This window comes from Coturnix japonica, chromosome 4 (assembly GCF_054131305.1).
Source record: "Coturnix japonica strain WE chromosome 4, WE-NBRP24, whole genome shotgun sequence".
In the NCBI taxonomy this organism is placed as follows: Eukaryota; Metazoa; Chordata; class Aves; order Galliformes; family Phasianidae; genus Coturnix; species Coturnix japonica.
Genome location: NC_140666.1, coordinates 83,718,709 through 83,739,158, shown reverse-complemented (window position 1 = coordinate 83,739,158; position 20,450 = coordinate 83,718,709). Strand labels below are relative to the sequence as shown.

The following is a 20,450-nucleotide window of genomic DNA, read 5'->3' as shown; positions in this document are numbered from 1 at the left end:
TCAACCTACTGAAAAGACCAAGCAACTATGGAAATGATTTTATATAATCTTTACAACTACAGAAAAGACTGTATTAGTACCTCGAAAAAATATTAGGATAAACAATGCTTCCCACATTAACAAAGACTGTTGCACATGTAGGTAATTGCTTTCTGTCCTCCTCTTTAAGCTCATGTATGAAGGGTGTGATATGGCCCACAGGCCCAAAATGAGTGTGTGTGCTAGAAACACATATGCCAGGGTAAATGGAAGTGTAAGGTTTACATTTTGTGCCAGAATTTCCATTTGGTGTTATTTAAAACTGCAGATCAAGGCTAGACTATGTGACCATCCCTAGATGAGTGTACAGGCAAACTGTACAGTGTTGTTCCATTACATCCTGGCTCTTGTGGGGCTGCTCATTTAGCAGGGATCTGAAGCTTGTTAAGAGACAGGCGGTGTTAAATTGGGCCATCTCAAACAGTCTCACCTCAGGCACCCAACTCCAGAGGTTGGACTGGGAGTCTTATAGTGTCAGTGGAGATATTTTGGTAGACACACGTGCCTTGAATGACCTTCTCAAGACCCCAGTGACTGAGAACAACATTTGGACCTTCTACACAAGGCAGCTTGAGACACCGCCAGCACTCACTGGATCTTTTCTCCTCCCAAGCAAACTTCTGAGTTTCCTTCTTATTATTTGTAATCTCTGGGAATAAAATCTCACTTTGAGTTACAGTTCAGCCAAGGGATGGGAGCTGCATGGTTCAGCACAGTCACTTCAAGAATAAAAGCAGCCAACCCAAACATTGCCCAAGACCCTCTGACGTGGATGGCAGTGGCTGGTGTCCACTGAGGAGATGAGGTGGCCTTGGAAGGGGTGAAAGCAGAGAACAGCAGTGACCATCCACAGCATTGTGGTCCCTTTAAATCTTCTCCTCCACTTGGCAGCTCCAATTTTTCCGTGTTGCTATAGCAAATCTCCATGGCAATGACCCTAATCGGGGAAGGGGGGATGCAGGGGGACGCATGCTCAGAGTGAATGCTGGAGTCTCGCCTGCTCGTTTCAGCTGCTCCACGGGTGAAGAGAAAGCTCAGGTACTGGGCAAACTGCTCCTTTGGGAGTATTGCAGCCCACAGTATGTCATCACCGTGATGCATGAGTGTGGCCTTGTGTGTACCTGTGGGTCTTTGCGTATCACAGTTCATCTCCTTCTCTGCAGGGAGCAAACTGCTGATTTTCACTCTTTCTCCTCATTCCAGGCTGGGAAGAGAGTTCGAATTACTGACACGAGTGATGGCGTTGCCTTCTGCCTGGAGTGCGATGCGTGTGGTGATCCCCTTCATCTCGGTGCTGGGCCTGCTAAGCGTGAGGCTTGTGGGGGCCAGCCAGGACTCGGGGAGTGTCATTCCTGCTGAAAGTACGTACTGCCGTGCTGCTCTCATTGCTGCACGTGTCCTGCTTTGCGCCCTCCTCTTACCCCTGCAGCCACACACACATACCTTGCTGACTGGTTCATGGACACCTTGGAGCTGGGAGCTCTTGGCTTTGGATCACAGCTCCGTATTAATTTCTTCTATCATTCTGAGAGTGTCTCTAGTTTAACTTCCTCAGCTCTAAAATGAGGCAGTAGTTAGAAGACACTGGGGAATGGAGGCAGTGTTCGCAGGGTGTTTTGGTCAGGAAGTTTGAAGCAGCTGCTCGCTGAAAGCTTAAAATCCCTCTGGGAATTCTTTTGTTTTTAAAAAGGGGGAATGCAATTGCATGCGGTTTTGTGGCAAGTGGTCAGTACTGTCTGCTCAAGGAGAATACCATGCTTAAGAATAAATCCTACGTGATTTCTGTGTGTCTGTGATAGCAGAGGTGAGTCAACACATCTTGGAGGAGAAGTATGCGATGGTTCCTTGTACCTCTTGTGTAGCAGAAACTCCCATTTTATCTGCAGAACGAACGCTTGGCCACTGTCTTCAAATCAGATCTAACCTTCCTTATATCCTGTGACTAAGTCCCCCGAGGAGTCCTTGAGAAAGATTCCTTGTCTTGTTTTGCTTTTGCATGTGAGAATGAGGAAAGGAGGGCACTCAGTGTTTCTGCAGAGACACGCTGCCCTGCCCTGAATCGCAGAGGCTGGCAGCATTGCTGTGAATGCACAAATGGTGTTTCTGTCTGAGGCCAGGCCAGGAGGAAGGCACCAGACTCATCATGAATTATAAATCTTGCTGCTGCAGGAGCAGTGTTTTAAAGCAACAAGGAGCTTGCAGCGCTCCTCATCAGCCAGTGGTTGAGGAAATGCTGCACAGTTGCTCAGTGCTGCAGTTACCCTCCTTTACCCATCAGTGCCAGCTGTTCTCAAAGCCTGGAAATGCTCCTAGACACATAAAATGAGACACAGTGCTTGGAATTCAGGACACTGGGCCAGACAGAGCTTTGATGTGATCTAGTACAGACATTCCTGAATCTTTCCCTGCTTGATGTCAGCTCCACGGGCTATTTCTCACTGAGCTCTGTATCCTCCCGGGTACTGACCCATTTTGGGGACAGCGCTGCTGATATGATTAAGTCCATGTTGTCTTCTCAGAGCTGCACAGGTCCTGTGCTGCTGTGTGACGCTGATCTCTGGCCTGGGGTGCCATCTCCTAAGCTCCACTTTGCTTTCTCTTTGCCAGTCAGAGCCAGGCCCAGCTCTCTCTGAATAATGCTGATTAGGAGTGATTAATTAGGTCCTTATACTTTATACATGCTACTTTGCATTTACAAAGACTGTTCAAGTCTGAAGTGGTGTTGCTAGTGCTTTCAAGAGTATGAAGGATGAAATGTGGAACTGAAGAAAGAAGCCGGTCAGTCTGGTTGCATGAGCCAAGGTGCAAGAGATACAAAGAGAAAATGCATGTGTATGCGAGGGAAAGTCACAGTGCTTTCAGCTCTGTTTTTTCACCAAGAAGAAGCCAAGAAGCATATTTTAAGCTCTCCTCCCCCACTTCTCCCCAGACACACAAAGGCAGACACAGTCCTCATGCTGACAGGATCCATTTAAAGAATTATAGCTGACTCTTGATAATTCTCATTATGTTAATCCACAAACCTGTTAAGTCTTCCTATGAATGATAGCCTGTTCCCAGCTGTCAGCAAGGAATTAATAGCACTCTGCTGTACTTTGCTATGGTGGGACTTAAGGTTTGGTTCCACGATTGCTTTAAGCTGATGTAAGCCTGTGCTACTTCTGCCCTCCCTTTCTCCCTTGTCCTCATTCTGGCCACAGGACTTGTACATTCAAGAGCTGGTCTGGAGAAAAAGTAATCAGCAATTCAGCTGATTGAGAAAGTGCATGGTCTCTGCTGCTGTGAGCAAGGGAAAGTGTGGGAACCTGCAGCTGAGGACAGAAAGCAGAATGTACTTAGATTTGCTCAACCCCCTTGTAAACCAGGCAGAGTTAGTCTGAGGAAATGTTCACGAGCGTCTTAGTGAAAATGTAGTGAGCATGAAGAGAGGATGAGCCCAGCTTAGGTAGGGCAGCTTGCAGGCCAGCTGTTCAGTCTGGAAGGGTGACACCGAGGTGGGGAGTGATGGAGTTCAGCAAAGTCAGAAGTGGGGCAAAGATGGGGATTATGTAATAAATGTCTCTTTCACTGCAAAAAAAATTGGAGGCAGAAAGTGACAGCCGTTGAAGTTAACTTCAGAACCTACAGGATGGACAGTTTGTTCACAGAGTGAGCTGCTGAGCTGTGGAACTCATTGGCACAGCGTGATGCAGATGCTGAAAGTTCCCATGGATTCAAGAAATGACATGTCAAATTAATGTGAGAAAAATGTAGGTCAGTTTGAACAGCCGGGGTGTTTCAGTGTCATAGAATATCCCAAGTTGGAAGAGACCTACAAGGATCACTGAGTGCAGCTCCTGGTTACACGTGCAATATGGTGACATTCACTTCAGGGCAGGCAAGTAGGCCAGGGTAGGCTGCTTTCTGAGAAGAGCCCTGCAATGGGAAGGTGTAGGCCATGGCCCCAAGAGAGTGGCAGGTTTGCCAACAGCACACTGAGTATTCAGGCTTCCTCCATGCTCAGAAGTGAGAGCAGTTTGACTGTCTAAATACTGATAACAGGCTGCAGGGAGCTCTGTAGCCACCTCAGCAGCAGCTTTGCACTCATTTCGCTTTGTCAGAGCAGCACAAGTGGCTGCCTGGGGACAAAGATTTTAACATTTCCCCACACACACTGTCAGGGCTCCGTGATCAATGTAAGATTTCATCTCTCTCCATTCCTCCTGAGTCTCCCTGTGTCTGCAATTTCTTCCTCTGAAAGCACATACTCCATTTATTCTTTTACTAAAGGGCACAAGATCGGTGCAGGGTGAATCCTGGCAGAGCAGAAATGCCCAACCCAGGAGGTTGTTGGCACATCCCTTCTTCTTCCTCTCCCTGCCTTCCTCCTGCCCTGTCCCTCTACACATTGGCACCAGCTGCAGAGCCAGTGGGACACTTTGCATTACTGGCAGAGAAAAAACAGAGCAGCAGGTGAAGGAAACAAGTACAGATCTGGTGCTGACCCTTGCCAATATGTTCTCGTAAGATCTTGCTCTCATAAAAACGGAGCTGGCTGGCTGATTTTTGATCCACTGCAACTGTTATTTGCAGCCAACCTATGGAGAATTAACCCAGTGTGGGGAGGAACAGGATTTCCATTTCAAAGAGAGGGGATGGGGGCTGAAGGCATTCAGCACCTGGCAGAACAAAGCTTGGGCTGTGTTCGGAATAGGCAAAGCAGCAAAGCACTCATGCTTTTGCTGGTCCTCACTCAAGAAGTGGGCACTCACACATAGCCTGGCCATAGGCAGCCTTAACTTTGCACAGATGCAGGTGTGGATCCTGGTACAATGGATTTCCTCGTGGCGTTACGAGGTCTCTGAGTGCTCCCTCTTTGTACTGCTGCATTCCGCATTTCATGCTGTGTCACTGATGTCTTTTTTTTCTATACCTTTTTTTTCCAGGCCGTCCCTGCGTTGACTGCCATGCGTTTGAGTTCATGCAGAGGGCGTTGCAGGACTTAAAGAAGATGGCGTATAACCTAGACACGCGGGTATGTGCTTCTGTAGGAAAAGTTTTCCTTAGCCTTTGTCTCCGAGCTGCCAGGTCTGCCTGTCTGCATACAGCAGACACCACATCTCTGCTGACTCACTTTCGTTCCAGCAAATAGGATTGTACCAAGTGCAGATTATTTGCCACCCGGTTGGAGAGCTTCAGTAGCCTGACTTCTTGCATAACAGGCTAAAGGATTACCCCAGACAATTCATGCATAAAATAAAGAAGAAAAGGAGATGTGTGTAGGAGAAAAGAGTGAGGAAGAAGGTTTATTCTGTTTCATAATGTTGCTTCTTAACAGTGGATTCATCACTCTATGGGTGGGAGCAGCAGGTGAATGGAATAGCAATAGGGTGGCAAACAGGGCTGGCAGAGAGGAAAGGTGGACATGTTTATTCCTTTGGTTTGGCTGGTACTGACCCAACTCTGTTTGCTCACGTTTTACACACACATAACTTCACTGAACAGCTTTGAGTCTTTAAAATTCTTTTTCTAAGGGCAAACCTCATGGAGGACTGATCAGTCAGGGACTTCCTACACCACTGCCAATGTGGCCACAGTTAATTTTGGTAATCAATGCTTCTCTCTCAAAGTCTTTTTCTTTATAGATGAGTGGTCCCGCAGCTACTCCTCCTGCCTGTATGTAGTCATGAGTGATGCCTTGGCGGGGTTTGTGTAACAGTGACAGCTCGCTGGCATTACAGTGCAAACCAATAAGCCTGTGTGACATTAAGATGATTCAGTGGTTTCTATTGGGCTCCCAACAATGGGAGCATTCACTCATCCAGGATTGCATTGTGTAACCAAGAAGCAGCGCTTCTTGAGTGTACAACAATAACGCTCGCCATTGCACTAAGCTGATAAGTGAAAGCAGACAAGGAATGTGAGCAAGTCGTCTTTGATGCAAAGGTAGATGTCAGAAGTTTAGGTTGAAAAGAATGAAGTGAAGGAAGGAAAAAGCATCTCTCAAATAGCCTCTGCCTGCAAAGCCTGCACTGTGAGAGCAAGAGGTGAGCAGTAGAGTGGGAGTGGCTGGGGATGGAGGCACTGGGCTGGGGGTCAGGGTGTCTGGGCTCGGCAGAGTAGATCCTTGGGTAGAAGTGCCCAGCTATTGCTATGGGAACTGGGTATCTTCATTAATTAGGCCTCTGCTGATTTTGTCTGGAAGCATCCTGTAAGGGGAACACCAGCCGAAGAGTTGGTGTTTCACAGAACTTTCTGATCATTTGCTAATAAGAAATCTCCAAGCTTTAGTATTCTCATTTCTTTGGTTGTTGTTTTTTTTTTCCCCCAGTGCAAATGGGAAATCCATTTATGCTGAATTTAAGCCTGGAAAGGCTTAAGGATTTTTCTTTTCCCCGAGGAACTCTTCAGAGTTAGTCTGCAAACTACTTAAGGGGCCGTAGACCACAGGTTGAAAACTACAACTTTATGCTCAGGAAAACATTCGTATGTTTTCAGAACAAATAGCTCTAAATGATTTGTACAGAAAATGGTTTTTAAGCTTTTGATGGGGATCTAGAGGCACAGCTCCAAATAGAGTTGGTAATAAGGCGACTGCCACCGAGATACTTCAGGATGACACAAGAGCCACAAGCTCAAGTCCAGATCTGCCCTAAAAAGAGGTGAGTTAGACAAGGTGGTTGGACTGACAGTGGGATTGAGCCCAGTGGAGAAACAGCAGCGTAATGGAGAGCATAATCGGCCCCTTAGCACACTCTATCTGGCACAATTAAATTGTACAGCTCTGAAGGCTTCATCAACAGGAAGCCATCAATCACTGGGAAGGAATTAAGAGCAGCGCAGCTGAAAATGGAATTTTGCTCAGCATTTAGAAAGGACATTTTAATAATATTGACAGCTCTGTCCCTGGAAGTTAATGATGGAAATGGAAACATTTGGGTTACCAAAATACACTCCGTGACTCTTGATTCTGAATATGCTTATTTTGTGTCACTTTTTCTGGATGGAAGCCAACCCTAATAACTATGATTTCTCACTCAGCAAAGCACCTTGACTACAGCTGTGTAGCAGAATTAGGTCAATCGATTTTACACTCGTACCTTTTTAAAGTGCTTTTTTTTTCAGTTTCTTCCTTCCTTTCTTTTTCTTTCCTTCTTTCTGTTTCTTTTTAACTCTATTTTTTCCCCACAGACAGAAACCCTCCTCCTGAGAGCAGAGAAGAGAGGCCTGTGTGACTGCTTTCCTGCCATGCACTGAAATGAGCGCTGGGATTAGGCCAATGGACATGTATTATGCATTCATTTTCAAAAGGCTGTTGAAGAAATTACAGGAGGGTACAGAGAAGAAACACCACAAGAAAACAATTTTTATCCAAACAGATACAGGCCCGTTAGCTCATTTTGCCATTAATGTGTTTTGTCAGTACTGTATGTCACAGTGCATCTGCTGCAGTGTCAAAAGAAGGAGAGGCATTAGTGTCTCATTCCTGGGTTTTGTGTAAGGGCAGCATCTCACTTTCCTGCTGTTTCATGCCAAAAACTGACCTTAGACTCTCAGGCCAACCCCTCAGCTTACATGAATTGCCACAGATCTGTCATAGTAAGCAGAGTCAAATTCTTTTATATATTTACGTTACAAGTGCATCCCTAAAGAGAAAATGAAGCTGCTTTGCAGTGGATGCCCTGCTGTAAATTTGCAAACAGGCACTCGTGCTTTTATACAGAAATTAGTAGTTGTCAGTGCCTGCCTGGCAGCCCACAGGAGGTATTTGTTCCCAATTGTATCAATAATCCAGCACACAGCAAACAGTAATCTGTACCCAGCGCTTGTTTCTTCAGAGCCACGCAGTAGCTGTGATCTTTTTGGAGGGATTTATTCAGTATCCAAAGCGATCGCTAACGTTTATAATCACATGAATGCTGCCTGGCAATAGAACTGATTGTGTCTGCCAAAATCTTCCGGAGAAGTGTCTTTCATTAAGCAAATCACAGCCTGGGCTGTACCACTCTCACTGGCCAGTAATAGATAGCATTAGAATGCGCTCTGGCAAAGTAACTTGAAAGGCTGCTGGTTCTCAGTAAGGAAAAGCATCCTTCTGCCTTCACTTTAAGTAGGAATTTTGTTGTCCTTTGTAGTATTTTAGAAAAACCCTTTATAGGTCATCAGGACCCTGCTTGTATAAAAGGGAAAGCATCGTGATGCTGCAACACGTTGCTTGTAGAAGCATTACGCTCCACTGAAGCACTGGAAACTGGCTGAAGGGAAGCGAGAGAGTCTCATAATGGAGTGGTTTATTTGACAACTCAAACAGCGGGCGTAACACAACTACTTTCAGATGCCAGCCTTAGGTTGCTTTACTCCCACTTCAATTTGAACATAAGCAACGCACAGATCTAGAACTGATTCTTGGCAGGAGGGAGGATTTCAGCATGGAAGCTGTGAGTTTTTCAGCTCAGCTCACTTCCTGGGGACAGCAGCATGTCTGTGGTCTTGTATTGCTGTTGTGCACGCTTATTCTGCTGGTACCTTAAAGAACAGGGCAAAATCCTGTTAGCAAATGCTGGGACTGGGGGGGGTTGACTTGTTTTTGGCTGTGTTTTTATTTAGAAAAGTGATTGCACACAGCTGAGTTTTGATATGCAGCTTATTATGATAGAGGTGGGATGACTGATGGGTGGGTGTTCTATGGCTCCCAAAGGGATCAGGGACACTGCAAGTTTGCAGCTGTGACAGCAGTGATGAGATGTACTCCTCTTTGTCTACAATAATAAAGATTCAAGATGCACTGCATTGTCTGATGTGTCCTGTTGCTGATTTAACGTAACTGATGTAACCTAAGAGTGCAGACTCCATACTCTGAACTTGGTAGCTGTGGCAAAGCTGCTTTTAATGAGCGAGGTAGCGCTAACTAAAAACTGAGCTAGGTAGCTTTAATTTATTATTGCTCATGAAGTCCATATGCTAGAAGAAACTGCATTTTACAAAAGGTTTTTGTTGCAGGAGGTCTTAAATCAGGAAGTTGTAGCACTCAAAGCACCATTTTGCTGTGGATCCAAGATAAAGTCTGTGACCTCTTGAAATCAAGCTGTGTCTTTCCTTTCACTGCTGCTGCAGAAAGCCTTGGGCACAGAGCATTGGAACACAATGGAGTGGAAGTGGTAGGCTGTAAACATGCACAGTTACATTCTCTATAGAAAAGAATTGGTATAATTGTGTTAATGTGGTACTTCCTCTGGGTAGGAAAGATGTTGGCTAAACCCTGGTAGCACATCTCCACAGCTTCTTGTGCCTACCCATGGGCAGGACCTCGCACTTTGCCTTATTGAACTTCATGAGGTTGGCATGGGCCCACCTCTCAAGCCTTTCCAGACCCTTCTGGATGGCATCCCTGCCCTCTAGGGAGTCAACTGCACCACTCAGCTTGCTGTCATCTGCAGATTTGCTGAGGGTGCACTCAGTCCCACTGTCTGTGTCACCTACAAAGTGTCGTTTTTACTCCCCTAGAAAGACCTCTGGTCAAACCCAATGTGAACAAACTTATATGCTCTCGTTATCTATCTATTAGTAGCTGCATGCTCTGTGTGTAAGCACAGCACTGTCCCTAGTATATGAAAAAGTATTACCATAAATGATGATGTTCATTAATATCTATTATTAAAGCTTCAACTCACTACATCCATTACGACGTTGTCCATGCAGCAGCTCTTAGCAGAAAAGTCCCTGGTAAAGTGTGGACTTTTTGTTCACTCTGGCTTGTGTGAATGCTTTCTTTGAACTCCATATGTTTCTGTTTATTCTGAAATCATTTTCAGAGCTGTTCTCTCAACACTGTGGCCCAAATTCTTCACTTGCCCACATGGGATTCTTCACGAACTCACTGGAAAGCACAGAAGGTGACTCAGGCCTGTTTGACACTAACTAACGCAGTGCTATGTTTACTCGGTGTATTTGTTCTGATGGAACTGCTGTTTGGATTTCATACAATCCCCCTGCTGTATTTGTGCACAAAGTGTTCCATGTGATAGTACAAAAGATAGATGCTATCTGCATCCAGAATGGATGTTTCTTCCTAGCTCTTGATGCAGCAGCTTGCTTGTAGTATTCCATACATTGTAGATGGGAATGGGAATTCAGAAGGCCTTTAGAGGCCAGATGGACCCATGAAGAGTTTGGTAGTTCAAAAAGAATGTCACTAGCAGGGCCAGGCTGTCAGTACAGGGTGCTAATAAGCAGACCTGTCTAATCTGTGAGTACAGAGCTACAAACATGAAAGAGGAGGAAACTTCACAATCCATGACCAGACTACTCTGTGTGCCACTCTGTGTGCCCTTTACAAGGTCCCACTTTGCAGGCCCTAGAATGGCCCATGCAAGGGAGCAGACAAAATGGCCACTGCTGGGCAGGGTCTGAGAGTAGAATACTGAGCGGTCTGCTGTCACCATGCTGAGGAGCTGGCCTTCATAAGGCAGGCAGAAAGTTTGAGCAGAAGGTTGAGGGGTTTTATATGCCTTATTTTGTCAGACTGCTCCTCTGCTGCCATTTGCCACACAGCAACAACACTTAACAGAATATTGGTGGGAAGGTTCAGCCCTTACTGCCATCCCACCAACATCTGCCCCCGATGTCATGGGTCAACATCATAAAATAGGAGACATTAAGTTCAGAGCAGCCCTTATAAGATATATAATACAGTTCCAGTATATAAATAACAAAGCATTTTAGTTTTTAATGCCTTTTATTAAAACATTTAGGTGTCTGAAACACAAGTTGCTGTGGGGCACCAAAGCTAACTAAGATCACCAGAGAACTTGAACTGTACGAGGAAGGCTTTTGGCTGTGGCCGTTCAAATCCAGCTGTCAGCCTCAGACTGGTTACTTTTGATCCTTCTTTTGCAATGTTTGTCTGTTTGGTTATTAGCTTTTGTCAAGGTTTGGAGTAAATTTGGACCTCTTGGTCTTTCCTGTACCTGCTGGATCTGCCTGCCATGTATGCTCAGCAGTTCAGGCTGAAGTTTCCTATTTGCTAACGATGACTTAATTTCCACTCATGTTAACTTCACACAGTTTCACAGTTACCTGTGAGTCTTTATGACAGTTAAGTTACATTTCACTTCTTCCTGAGTCCCTCAGGGAAATTAAAAACCCAGTTCTGACTAATATCTAACAGAAAGTGAGCAGCCACATCTTTCCCCAGCCTGTCGCTCCCCCATCCATCCATCCGACTTAAAGAGGCTCATTGCTGTGTGAAACCTGTGAGCTGCCTTTCATTGATTTCAGCCTCTTGATCTGTTCTCAGCATCAGATTTCAAGAGGAGTTTAAGCATCCAGGCTGGAAGCCTCTTCTTTGTCACACTTGTTCAAGTCTTCTTACTTCTCCCTTTGGCTACGCTCCATAATGTATTCTTATACATAATGTATCTCTTTCTCCAAAGGCTTCAGTTCCGCAGTCCTCCAAAGCCTTGATATTTCCTTGTCAATAAGGTTTAACACACTTTCAACTACAGTATTTTAGTGCATTTTTCTTTTGTTGCTGAAAGTCACTGCTAGAAAACGCCCAAGCTGAATGTGATAATGAAGAATTCTGCCATTAGAAAAGGAAGCCTTTCTTTAGTATTATTTTCCACTATTCCAATAATTAGTTTTACAATTAGCAAGCAATTGTACCCTGCTGCCAAACTGTTCCTGGGATAGATAGGAAGAACCCAGTGTTCAGTAGGTGAAGTACAGAATGTCAGCAATGAGACTAGTGAAGCCCAGGCCTTCAGGACATGAAGTAGTCATAATTTATCAGCCATACTGCTTGTAGATGTAACTGCAGTTTCTTAGTGTCTTTCGCTAAGGGTTATAGGAAGGCTGCAGCAGAAGGCAGAAATCGGAAAGATAACACTGTTTACAATTTAGAAGCAAAATTCACCACTACAAAAGATCCCCATGCATTATTTATAGAGCAGGCTGGCACTACTGCTTTGAAGTCACTCGTATTTTGGCTGCTCTTCTGTGAGTCTGCAGTGAAGTGGCAAACAAGATAACGCAGCAGAGGAAACCATGTGAGAGCCCAGGCAGGACGCCACGTAGAGGGGTTATGTGAATCAAAAGGGATAAACCCCAGATGTGTCTTGTGCACTTCACCGAGAGGTGTCTCTGAAGGTTTTCATGTGGTTGGTTAGGGAAAGGCTGTGGAGTTAAGGTGCTGGAGTCACTGCCTGACAGCTGTCAGAAGGACTGAACAGGCCTCTTGGCTCTTGGCTTTGTGTAGGCTGCTGCTGTACTTGCAGAGGTTGGAGTTGAATTAGTAGACCAGTCCTTGACACTGCTGAGGCACGCTGACCAGAAATGGTACATGGTAGCTCTTCACATCCAGCGGGGTAACTGCAAGGAAAAGTCAATCCTAAAACAGCAGCTTGGCCAGGGTAAAGCAGGGATTTACGTCTGGTCTTAAAGGTCTAGATATATCTCATAAATCCTTTACACAAGAAAGCAAATGTTTCCCTGCCCATGCCATGGCACAACATGGTGTTTAATTCATGCCACACTCCTTGCTCATCAGTATTTCCTGAGGTCAGTACATTTGCATTCTGGCATCTATGTATGTGTTAGGAATATGCTTTATAGTTCATTTGCTGAGAGGTGCACAGCCTTTGGCTCTCTTGCTAGAAGCGTGTACCTGCCATGTACAGTCATTTAATTTGCCCCTGTTTGATTTCTGCACTGAACTCCTGGTACCATTGACATGCAGCAATTACAGAGTTTTCTGCCAATTAGGTATTGGAGATGGGCAGCAGCGAGCTCCCAAGCTGGCACTGAGATGCTCCTGCTGCTCAGCACACTGCTGGGCTGCCATAGGTGATCACTGAGCTGTTGGCAGTAGCATTTTTCTTCTGCTTGCTGAGGGCTTTTGGGTCAGCCTGCAGCCTCTCAAAATCTATTCAAAGTAAAATTAGAGCTGAAGTCAAGTTCTTGCATAAGGCTAACACAGAGAGAGAGACTAACACTCTGTCTGTAGCAATTATTAGGAAACAAAAGCGTTCTCTTTGCCTTCAAATCACCATCACAGCTCGCTGGGGAATACAAACTGATGTTCCTTGCTGAGGGCTCACAGATACAGCTTTGAGGCTCATCACAAGCCAACTCATCTTCCAGAGTTTGGAACACTTGTAGTCCCTGTGTACCCCACTTTCTGATCAGCTGAGTGAAACTCGCATCGTGTTTTCCTAAATCTTGCCCTGTTTCACCTGCAAGTAATCTGGGCTCAAAGCAATTCTATCGTGTGCAGCAGCTTGGAGGAGGCGGACACCTGATCTCAGCTGATAGCCAAGATGTACGCCATTCAATAGTAACACAAATCTGCTCAGGTGCAAAACCCACTGCAGAACAGTTGCCCCCTGCCTAGAACAGCATGGGACATTCTGGACTCAACATCAGCTTCTGCAATTAGCACTAGAGTCCTGCACCATCCTACCCGCTCCATAATATTAATGGTGCATATTTCTAGTGCCTTCTGGTGAGTCACAGTTCTATAGAGTCATCTCCTCTCTTTAACTTCTTGGCTCTGTTTCTTTTGCTTTTCCTCTTTTTGTTTCTTTTTGCTGACTTGGTTTTGCCATAGGCTGTGCATGATAGGGGTGGGATGCACGTACTCAGTGCTGTGCCTTTTGGCTTAGGTGGTTCATATTTCTATGAAGAGTATGGGTGTCTCAGTTGTGAGAATTGAAACTTCCAAAAGGGAGAAACAAATATCTCAAAAGCTAATTAACATGCTTTTCTGGCTGATGTATTTTGCTTGTGGTTGAAGCTCTGCTTTAAGTTCCAGCTGTCCTGCTTATCTAGGATTAAAAACAAAACCTTCCAGAGATGACATGTTTCCCTTTGAAGATCCAGTGCCAGGTTGGGTGAGGCCCTGGGCAGCCTGATCTGGTGCCTGATTTTGTGGTTGGCAACGCTGCCTGTGGCTGGAGCTTGGAACTGGATGATCTTTGAGGCCCCTTCCCACCCAAGCCATGCTGTAATCCCGTGAATATTAGGTAGCTCTTTCTGCTGGTGGCTAAGAATTGCAATCAAAGCCAAGTAAGCATGCCCATGCACAGTGCTCAGTGCAGCATGGAGCCTTATTCTTCCCAGAATCCAACCCAACAATGAAAAGCAGCTGCTTTGCTTCAGTGGTAGTTCCACGCATCCAGCTTCAGGCAGCTCCAGACATGTAAGATGATTTGGGATCAGCTTCCTAGTGTGAACATCCCTCACTCAGCAATGCCAACGATCAATTTAGCACGTCTCACAAAGATTGCCTTGGCAATGCTCTGCTGTCACACCAGCACCAAATTTCTCTTTCATTATGTTCAAATCAGTCTAATTAGTTTAGTCAGGCTTCATTTTTTTTTTCAATGCTTGGGGCCTTCTTGAAGTAAGACGCGTTAACTTCATCTTGGTTTGTAGCCCATGGGTTGGTTTGACTGCTTTGTAAACTGAACTCCTACATATTTTTCTTCCCTTATGGTGGTATTCTCTGTCCTCGTCCCTCCCGGAGCCATCTGCCTGCTCAGCCTGTGTGCTGAGTAGGCTAGTTAGAGCTTAACACAGCCCAACTGCGGCACTGCAAGTCCCAAACCTGCACAGAAACACAGAAATCTGGTTTTCAAAGTAAGTTATACAAGCACTTCCTGAGGAAGGTTTGTTTGTAACTTGTTTGTTTTCATTATCAGTCAGTGCTCAACCTTTATGGCTGTTTGCTGTTGTAGCTTCTTGTAGTGGAGGTTACACTTAAAACTTGTGTTGGCTGGGCCTGCTTACGCCATGTATAGGGAGGGAGCAGCTGAATGTCTGTAAGAATTCACTTTCCCTATTTGCCTTCCTCAAGTCAAGCCCCAGTATGCACCTTCTAATAGCTCTGCTTCCTAGTACAGGTCTTGCATGCCAGAGGGGGTCAGCAGGCATTAGAATCTAAACCCCCAAGTGCTAGTGCACAGTTCCCCTATGCTAAGATAAGGCCCTTTACAAACTCTCACCTTTCTGGTCAGACACAGCCATAATGATGGCCAACTGATGTACTTGGGCAGCTCTTCTGTATAGCCTGGGAAAATTCCATGCCTCCTGTGTCAGCCCTGCACAGCAGGATGCACTTGATCTGCACCAAGGATCCTCCTACCAGTGCAGGCATTAGAAAGCTCAGGTGGAAATGTCAAAGATGTTTAAAATCCTATTTTCTCATGTATTCTGTGTTTCATCATCCTGCCACAGTAACACGCCTGAGGTTTCTCTCAGCGATTTTCTTCTCCATTTCTTTCAATTGTAAATACATTCTGTAGACATTCCCAGACTGAAATGACATTACTGGGACAATGTCTCTGTGCTACAAACCTTAGAGCAAAACATGGTCTGATCGAGTGTCGTGCTGAGCCACAGAAGGCTTTTTCCAAGGCAGTGTCACAAGTACTCAGTCAATATTTGCTTCACTTCTGTCTGTCTGCTTGAATATGTGTGAAGACTTCCTACAGCATCCAAATCCACTTTCTTTTCTCCACATGTCCAAGCACTCACCAGGACCTGCAGCTTTACAGAAAAGCCCACAGTTGCTTCTCTGACAGCAGCAGCACAAATTGGAGTAGCTTTACTGCACGCCAATTTCCTCTTAGATCTCTTCCCTCGGGGAGCTGAGAGCTTAGGAAATATTTAAGGGGACTGGAAGCTTGCTGGCTGCGTGCTGATGTAGGCCAGGAAATCACTGACGATGCTCCAAAGAATGTCATGTTGAGGTGATGGGCCAAGTTCCTCTAGACCAGGCAGAAAATGATGTTTTGGCAAGAAAAAAAAAAAAGCAGAAATCCAACCAGATGCCTCTACAGAAGGAGGTGTTTGTATTTGTGCTGCGTGTCACACACACACACAGATAGGGCCATTTCCAGGACTGGGGATATACTGGATTCTGTTTGGAAGCTGAGATGAGCAGTGAGTGCCTGCAGAGCGGGCAGATCTCCAGAAGGAGACAATGACTGGCTTCAACATCTCTCACTGTTTTATTTCCTTAAACAACTTGACTTGTATCACCCTGCACTGTGCTGCCAGTTGCTCGTGCTCAGCTCCCTGTTTATATCCAAGGGACTTCTCATTCCCATGAGTGGGATGTCACTGGGCCAGATTTCCTGCCTCTCCTGCTCTGTATGCGGCTGTGTATATGGGTGATTGAGGTAGTTAAGGTTGATGGATGTTCACAGTCAGGTCTGAGGATCTTTCCCCTACCCTGTTGCTTTTCAGAGCAGAATTTAAGGGCGGTTGGGCTTTGGTTTTACTCTGCTAAGAAAGGAATGGACATAAGCAAGAGTGTGACTTGGTAGCCCTGGTGAAGGAGAAAGGCTTATTTCATAGGTTCTTTTGAGTTGGAAGGGAGCCTTAAATACCTTCCAGTCCAACTCCCCTGCAATGAACAGGGACACCTACAGCTCAGTCAGGGGCTCAGAGCCCTTTCCATCCTGACTCTGAATGTCAGGGAATGGGCATCCACCACCTCTCTGGGTGCCAGTGTTCTGTATTCGCTGGGACATCGCATGACTGCTTGGTACCCTCCTACCCAGCATGGCTTTTACACAGGAAGTTTGCTTCTGTTGCCAAAGTCAGGTTGGATGGGGCTCTGAGCACCTGATGGAGCTGTGCATGGCCCTGTTCATTGCAGGGGAGTTGAACTAGATGGCCTTTAAAGGTCCCTTCCAACTCAAACGATTTTATGATTCTTTGGAAAAGAAAATATGTGTTTTCAAACAAACGCCCTCCTGCTGCATTGTGGTACTAAGGATCCATAAGCGAGGTGAGCTAGAATCAGAGAGGAGCCTGCCTCATTGATTTTTATTCTCTAAAGTGAGAGAAAATAAAACCCCAGCCTAGGGCTTACCTGACCATCTGCCATCACTGCTGCAGTTGGAAATGGAATTGGGACTGTAAGAAATCTGGGCTGGGAAGTGCTGCCCGTGGCAAGCGATGGCACCAAGTGTGGGCTGTAGGGGCACGTGTGTTTTTGCCACGAGTGGTGCCTGGGTGGCCCTCTTGCCTCTCGTGATACATCAATTACTGTTCGAGTTAGTTAAATAAAAACTCCCCGAGTACTGCTTTGAGGCACTGCCACCTGGTGGCACCGCACAGCCAGTGTCAGTGCTCAGCACCGCTGATGTCCGCAGCTCTGCAGGGACCGAGCGTTGCCACCCAGCGCAATGACTTAACTCACCCCGCACCCGATGTTTCTAAGGACATTTGCTGTCACTCAGTGGGACTTTGCCTTCGTTGCAGCCCTCGGTTTCATCCCTCCATATGAGGGCATCCCTCGCACAGAGCCCTGCTGCGCCTCCATTACCCACCTCGCAGTGAATTTTTAATCTCGCAGCGATTTCACAGTGATTCAGCTTCATTAGCCCGAGCAGTCGGTCTCCAGTCTGTGGCTTTCATTTCAGTGGAAGTCTTGGGGACATGATCACTTAGTCAGCACTCCCTGATGCCACCCAAAGTCTTTGCTTCAGACATTTCTGATGAGGCTCGGAGCGTGTTTCCCCCCCTCTGCTCTGATCTATTTTTAATTAGCACTCTGGCCCTTTGCTGTTACAGCCAGGGAAGGTGATCACTGGGGCACAGTCACTTTTGTCCATGTGTGTGTGGGTGAATGTCGGTGCTGAGAGCAGAAATGTTGTCCAGGCAACAGCATGTCTGAAAGCAAGGTGGGGGAGCACACAGCCTGCACTTGGGAGCAGGTTTGCTGGATGCTCCAGAGCAAGGTGCCAGGACAGCAAGCTGGAGTGGCAGCATGTCCTTGGGAAGAGAACAGGTGATGGAAAACTTGCTGTTGTTTGATTATGCTCCAGAATTTGTTGGAAGCACAGTTATCACTGCCCAAAAAATCTGTGCAAAGCATTCGGGAGGAATGCAGACTATCAGCATAAGTGAAAATGAACTACTTCATGGGATGGGATGGGATGGGATGGGATGGGATGGGATGGGATGGGATGGCATGGCATGGCATGGCATGGCATGGCATGGCATAGGATGGCATGGGATGGGATGGCATGGGATGGGATGGCATGGGATGGGATGGCATAGCATGATGTGGCATGGCATTCACGATCTCCCCTTCTTTTGATTTTCACACCATCAGGGTAATGCAGTGTCCACAACTTGGTAACAGATTTATCCCTCTGACCATGACGCAGCTGCAATATATCATGGCCAGATCCTGCATGGAGCTGAGCGTCTCTTGAAACCTGCTGAGTGCCTTTGGCCATACCCTTGTCATTAAGAGGAGTCAAGCAGGCTCAGCACTTCCCAACAGCATTTTAGTAAAGGCTGAGACAAAGTCGTGGAGTCCTTTGGCACTATGCAGCCCAGAAGGGCACAGAAGAGGACTACGGGGAACTGTTAAAGCCAGCCAAAATCTGTGAAAAGTCTGGCACTTCTGCTTATGGCGTTTACAAGGGATGTTCTCATTATTTATTGATTGCTTATTTCTGTTGCAGGAGAATTTCAGCCAATGACTGAATACAATAGGCAGTGGCATGGGAAGGGACAAGGGGTCAATGTTATTAAATATGGAAAAGAATGAACACGCAGTCAGCTATTATTGTAAAATCGTTGCAGAAATGGTTGTCTCTCCTGCTTGCTTTCCAGACCCAGCTACATATTCTGCAGAGCCAGAAACATGCCTGTTACCTTCCGTGTCCTGGGTTTGTTATGCATCTTCCTCAGAAAGTTCCTGACCTAATACATGCGGAAAAAGATGGAAGTGTTTTTGCTGGCTTCAGTTTATCTGAGATGAGCCAAAAGTCTTGAATGGAGAATACTTTAGTGGAAATGGGATACTGTGTTTTCAGTCGACCTTTTATCAGCCTAAAGATCCATGCCTCAAAAGATTTATTCAGGGACTTCCTTGTTTACTGGCGTTATTCATGTCAGTGACAAGTGCCTTTCCATATCTGATCCATAGGAAAAATCTCCCTTTCCCCCCTCAATTATATGTAGTCCAAAACTAACTGAGTTTTAGAACTGGGATTGTTTTCTCCTTGAATCAAAATATTTTGGTGTCAGTTCAGCCTGTGTATTTTCACAGATCTCAGCTAAATCACAACCCATTTCATTTCAGCAGCACCACTGGGCTGACAGCCTTTCAGGGTCTTTCTCTTCACCACTACAATCTGAGCAAGTACCTGGATGCTCCCTAAGATGACATGGCTTTGTGCTATAGGAGCTATAGGAACAGCTGTAGCTGAGGATGCAGTAGATATTTGGATACCTGTACCTTATTTCCATGCGCAGTTACAAGGAAAGAAGTGGAAAGCTATGTGCAGTATATGTCTCTTTTTCCAAAGTCTGTTCCCATATATTTTTCTGCATAACTGAGATTAGAAGATGGTGAGAGCTGCTTTACACAAGTTCTTTACATTCTGTGCTTTTGCTGTCCCTGAATTTTGCAGGAATGAGGATTTAAATTGAAAGAGCAGGTGTCCCATGAGCAACCACTGCTGCTGCCTGCCCCTCTGTTATGCACTGTTATGTTTATAGCACTTAGAGAAGCAGCTTTGATGGTGATTAGAGGTAGCAGCAATCCTGCTCGCCATTGCCAACTGCTCATGCAGGGATCCAGGAGAAAACCTGTCGTTGTACCATCAAAGGATTAAAAAAAAAAGAAAAGAAAAAAGCAGTGGCACGAAATGACTGTTCTATTAAAAAAAATCTTCAGATTCTTAAGTACAACAACCTATAAGAGAAAGGGTTGAATCTAACAGGTGCCTTCAGTGAGCATCACACTGGTTGAGGGCATGAAGATGCATGAGCAAATTGAGAAGAATGAAGCTCTGAGTAGCATAAGCCTTTAGTGAGTGCTGCATCTCTTTGGAAGGAGGAAAGACCTCTCTTTTTGATGCAGTAAAGAGGAAGTCACTCTGCCAACACTTTGATGCTGACAAGCCCAGTGAATGACTGTCATCAGGAAAATCAGGTGGGAGTTTTTATTGTATGTTGACTGCAGCTGAAGATCTGATTTGCCTTCCTTGCAGTCAGTCAGATCAAGCACCTGCCCAGTGTTACCCACCAAGTACTCAGCACCTGGGTAACACTGCAAAGACAAGGAAAAAAATACCTCAGTCAGAAATGTGTAACAGTTTGCAGGAGAGACTGTCAATGAAATATAATGGTCCAGAGAGAGGGGAAATGTCCTGTACGTGAGGACTTATGCCCACTTCTCCTAAGGGTGATGCATTGGCCATGCTGACAAGAAGGCAATGGGAATGGGTCTGTGCCAGCAGAATTGCTTTTACAGTTCTCTCCCACAACTTCTACTGTTTCCATGAGCAAACAAACAGACTTTAATCTCCTGATGCAACAGATTGATCTGTTTCTAAGGGGGCTTTTATAGTCCTTTCCTTGTGCTTCCTGCAACGTGGTTGTGTGACATGAAGCAGTATTAC

General features: G+C 45.7%; 1 protein-coding gene and 1 long non-coding RNA gene across 4 annotated transcripts; one reads left to right on the top strand and one right to left on the bottom strand.

The window, feature by feature from the left end:
* The first annotated feature begins 1,014 nt into the window (after positions 1-1,014).
* Positions 1,015-8,808, top strand: NICOL1 (NELL2 interacting cell ontogeny regulator 1). 3 transcript variants are annotated; one of them, XM_015862909.3, is made up of 4 exons: positions 1,015-1,077; positions 1,243-1,400; positions 4,965-5,053; positions 7,210-8,808. In XM_015862909.3, the coding sequence occupies exons 1-4, from the start codon at positions 1,022-1,024 to the stop codon at positions 7,273-7,275; spliced, it is 369 nt and encodes a 122-aa protein (XP_015718395.2). In that variant the 5' UTR covers positions 1,015-1,021; the 3' UTR covers positions 7,276-8,808. The 3 variants fall into 3 exon arrangements, with proteins under 3 accessions (XP_015718395.2, XP_085401953.1, XP_085401952.1); XM_085545827.1 differs by having other exon boundaries at positions 1,015-1,111; XM_085545826.1 differs by having other exon boundaries at positions 1,015-1,118.
* A 1,926-nt stretch (positions 8,809-10,734) lies between these two features.
* LOC146761157 (uncharacterized) lies at positions 10,735-17,667 on the bottom strand. The gene is made up of 2 exons (XR_014945542.1): positions 17,358-17,667; positions 10,735-12,387 (listed from the first exon to the last, which is right to left on the bottom strand). It is a non-coding gene; the product is annotated as an uncharacterized LOC146761157 (long non-coding RNA).
* Positions 17,668-20,450: the final 2,783 nt, after the last annotated feature.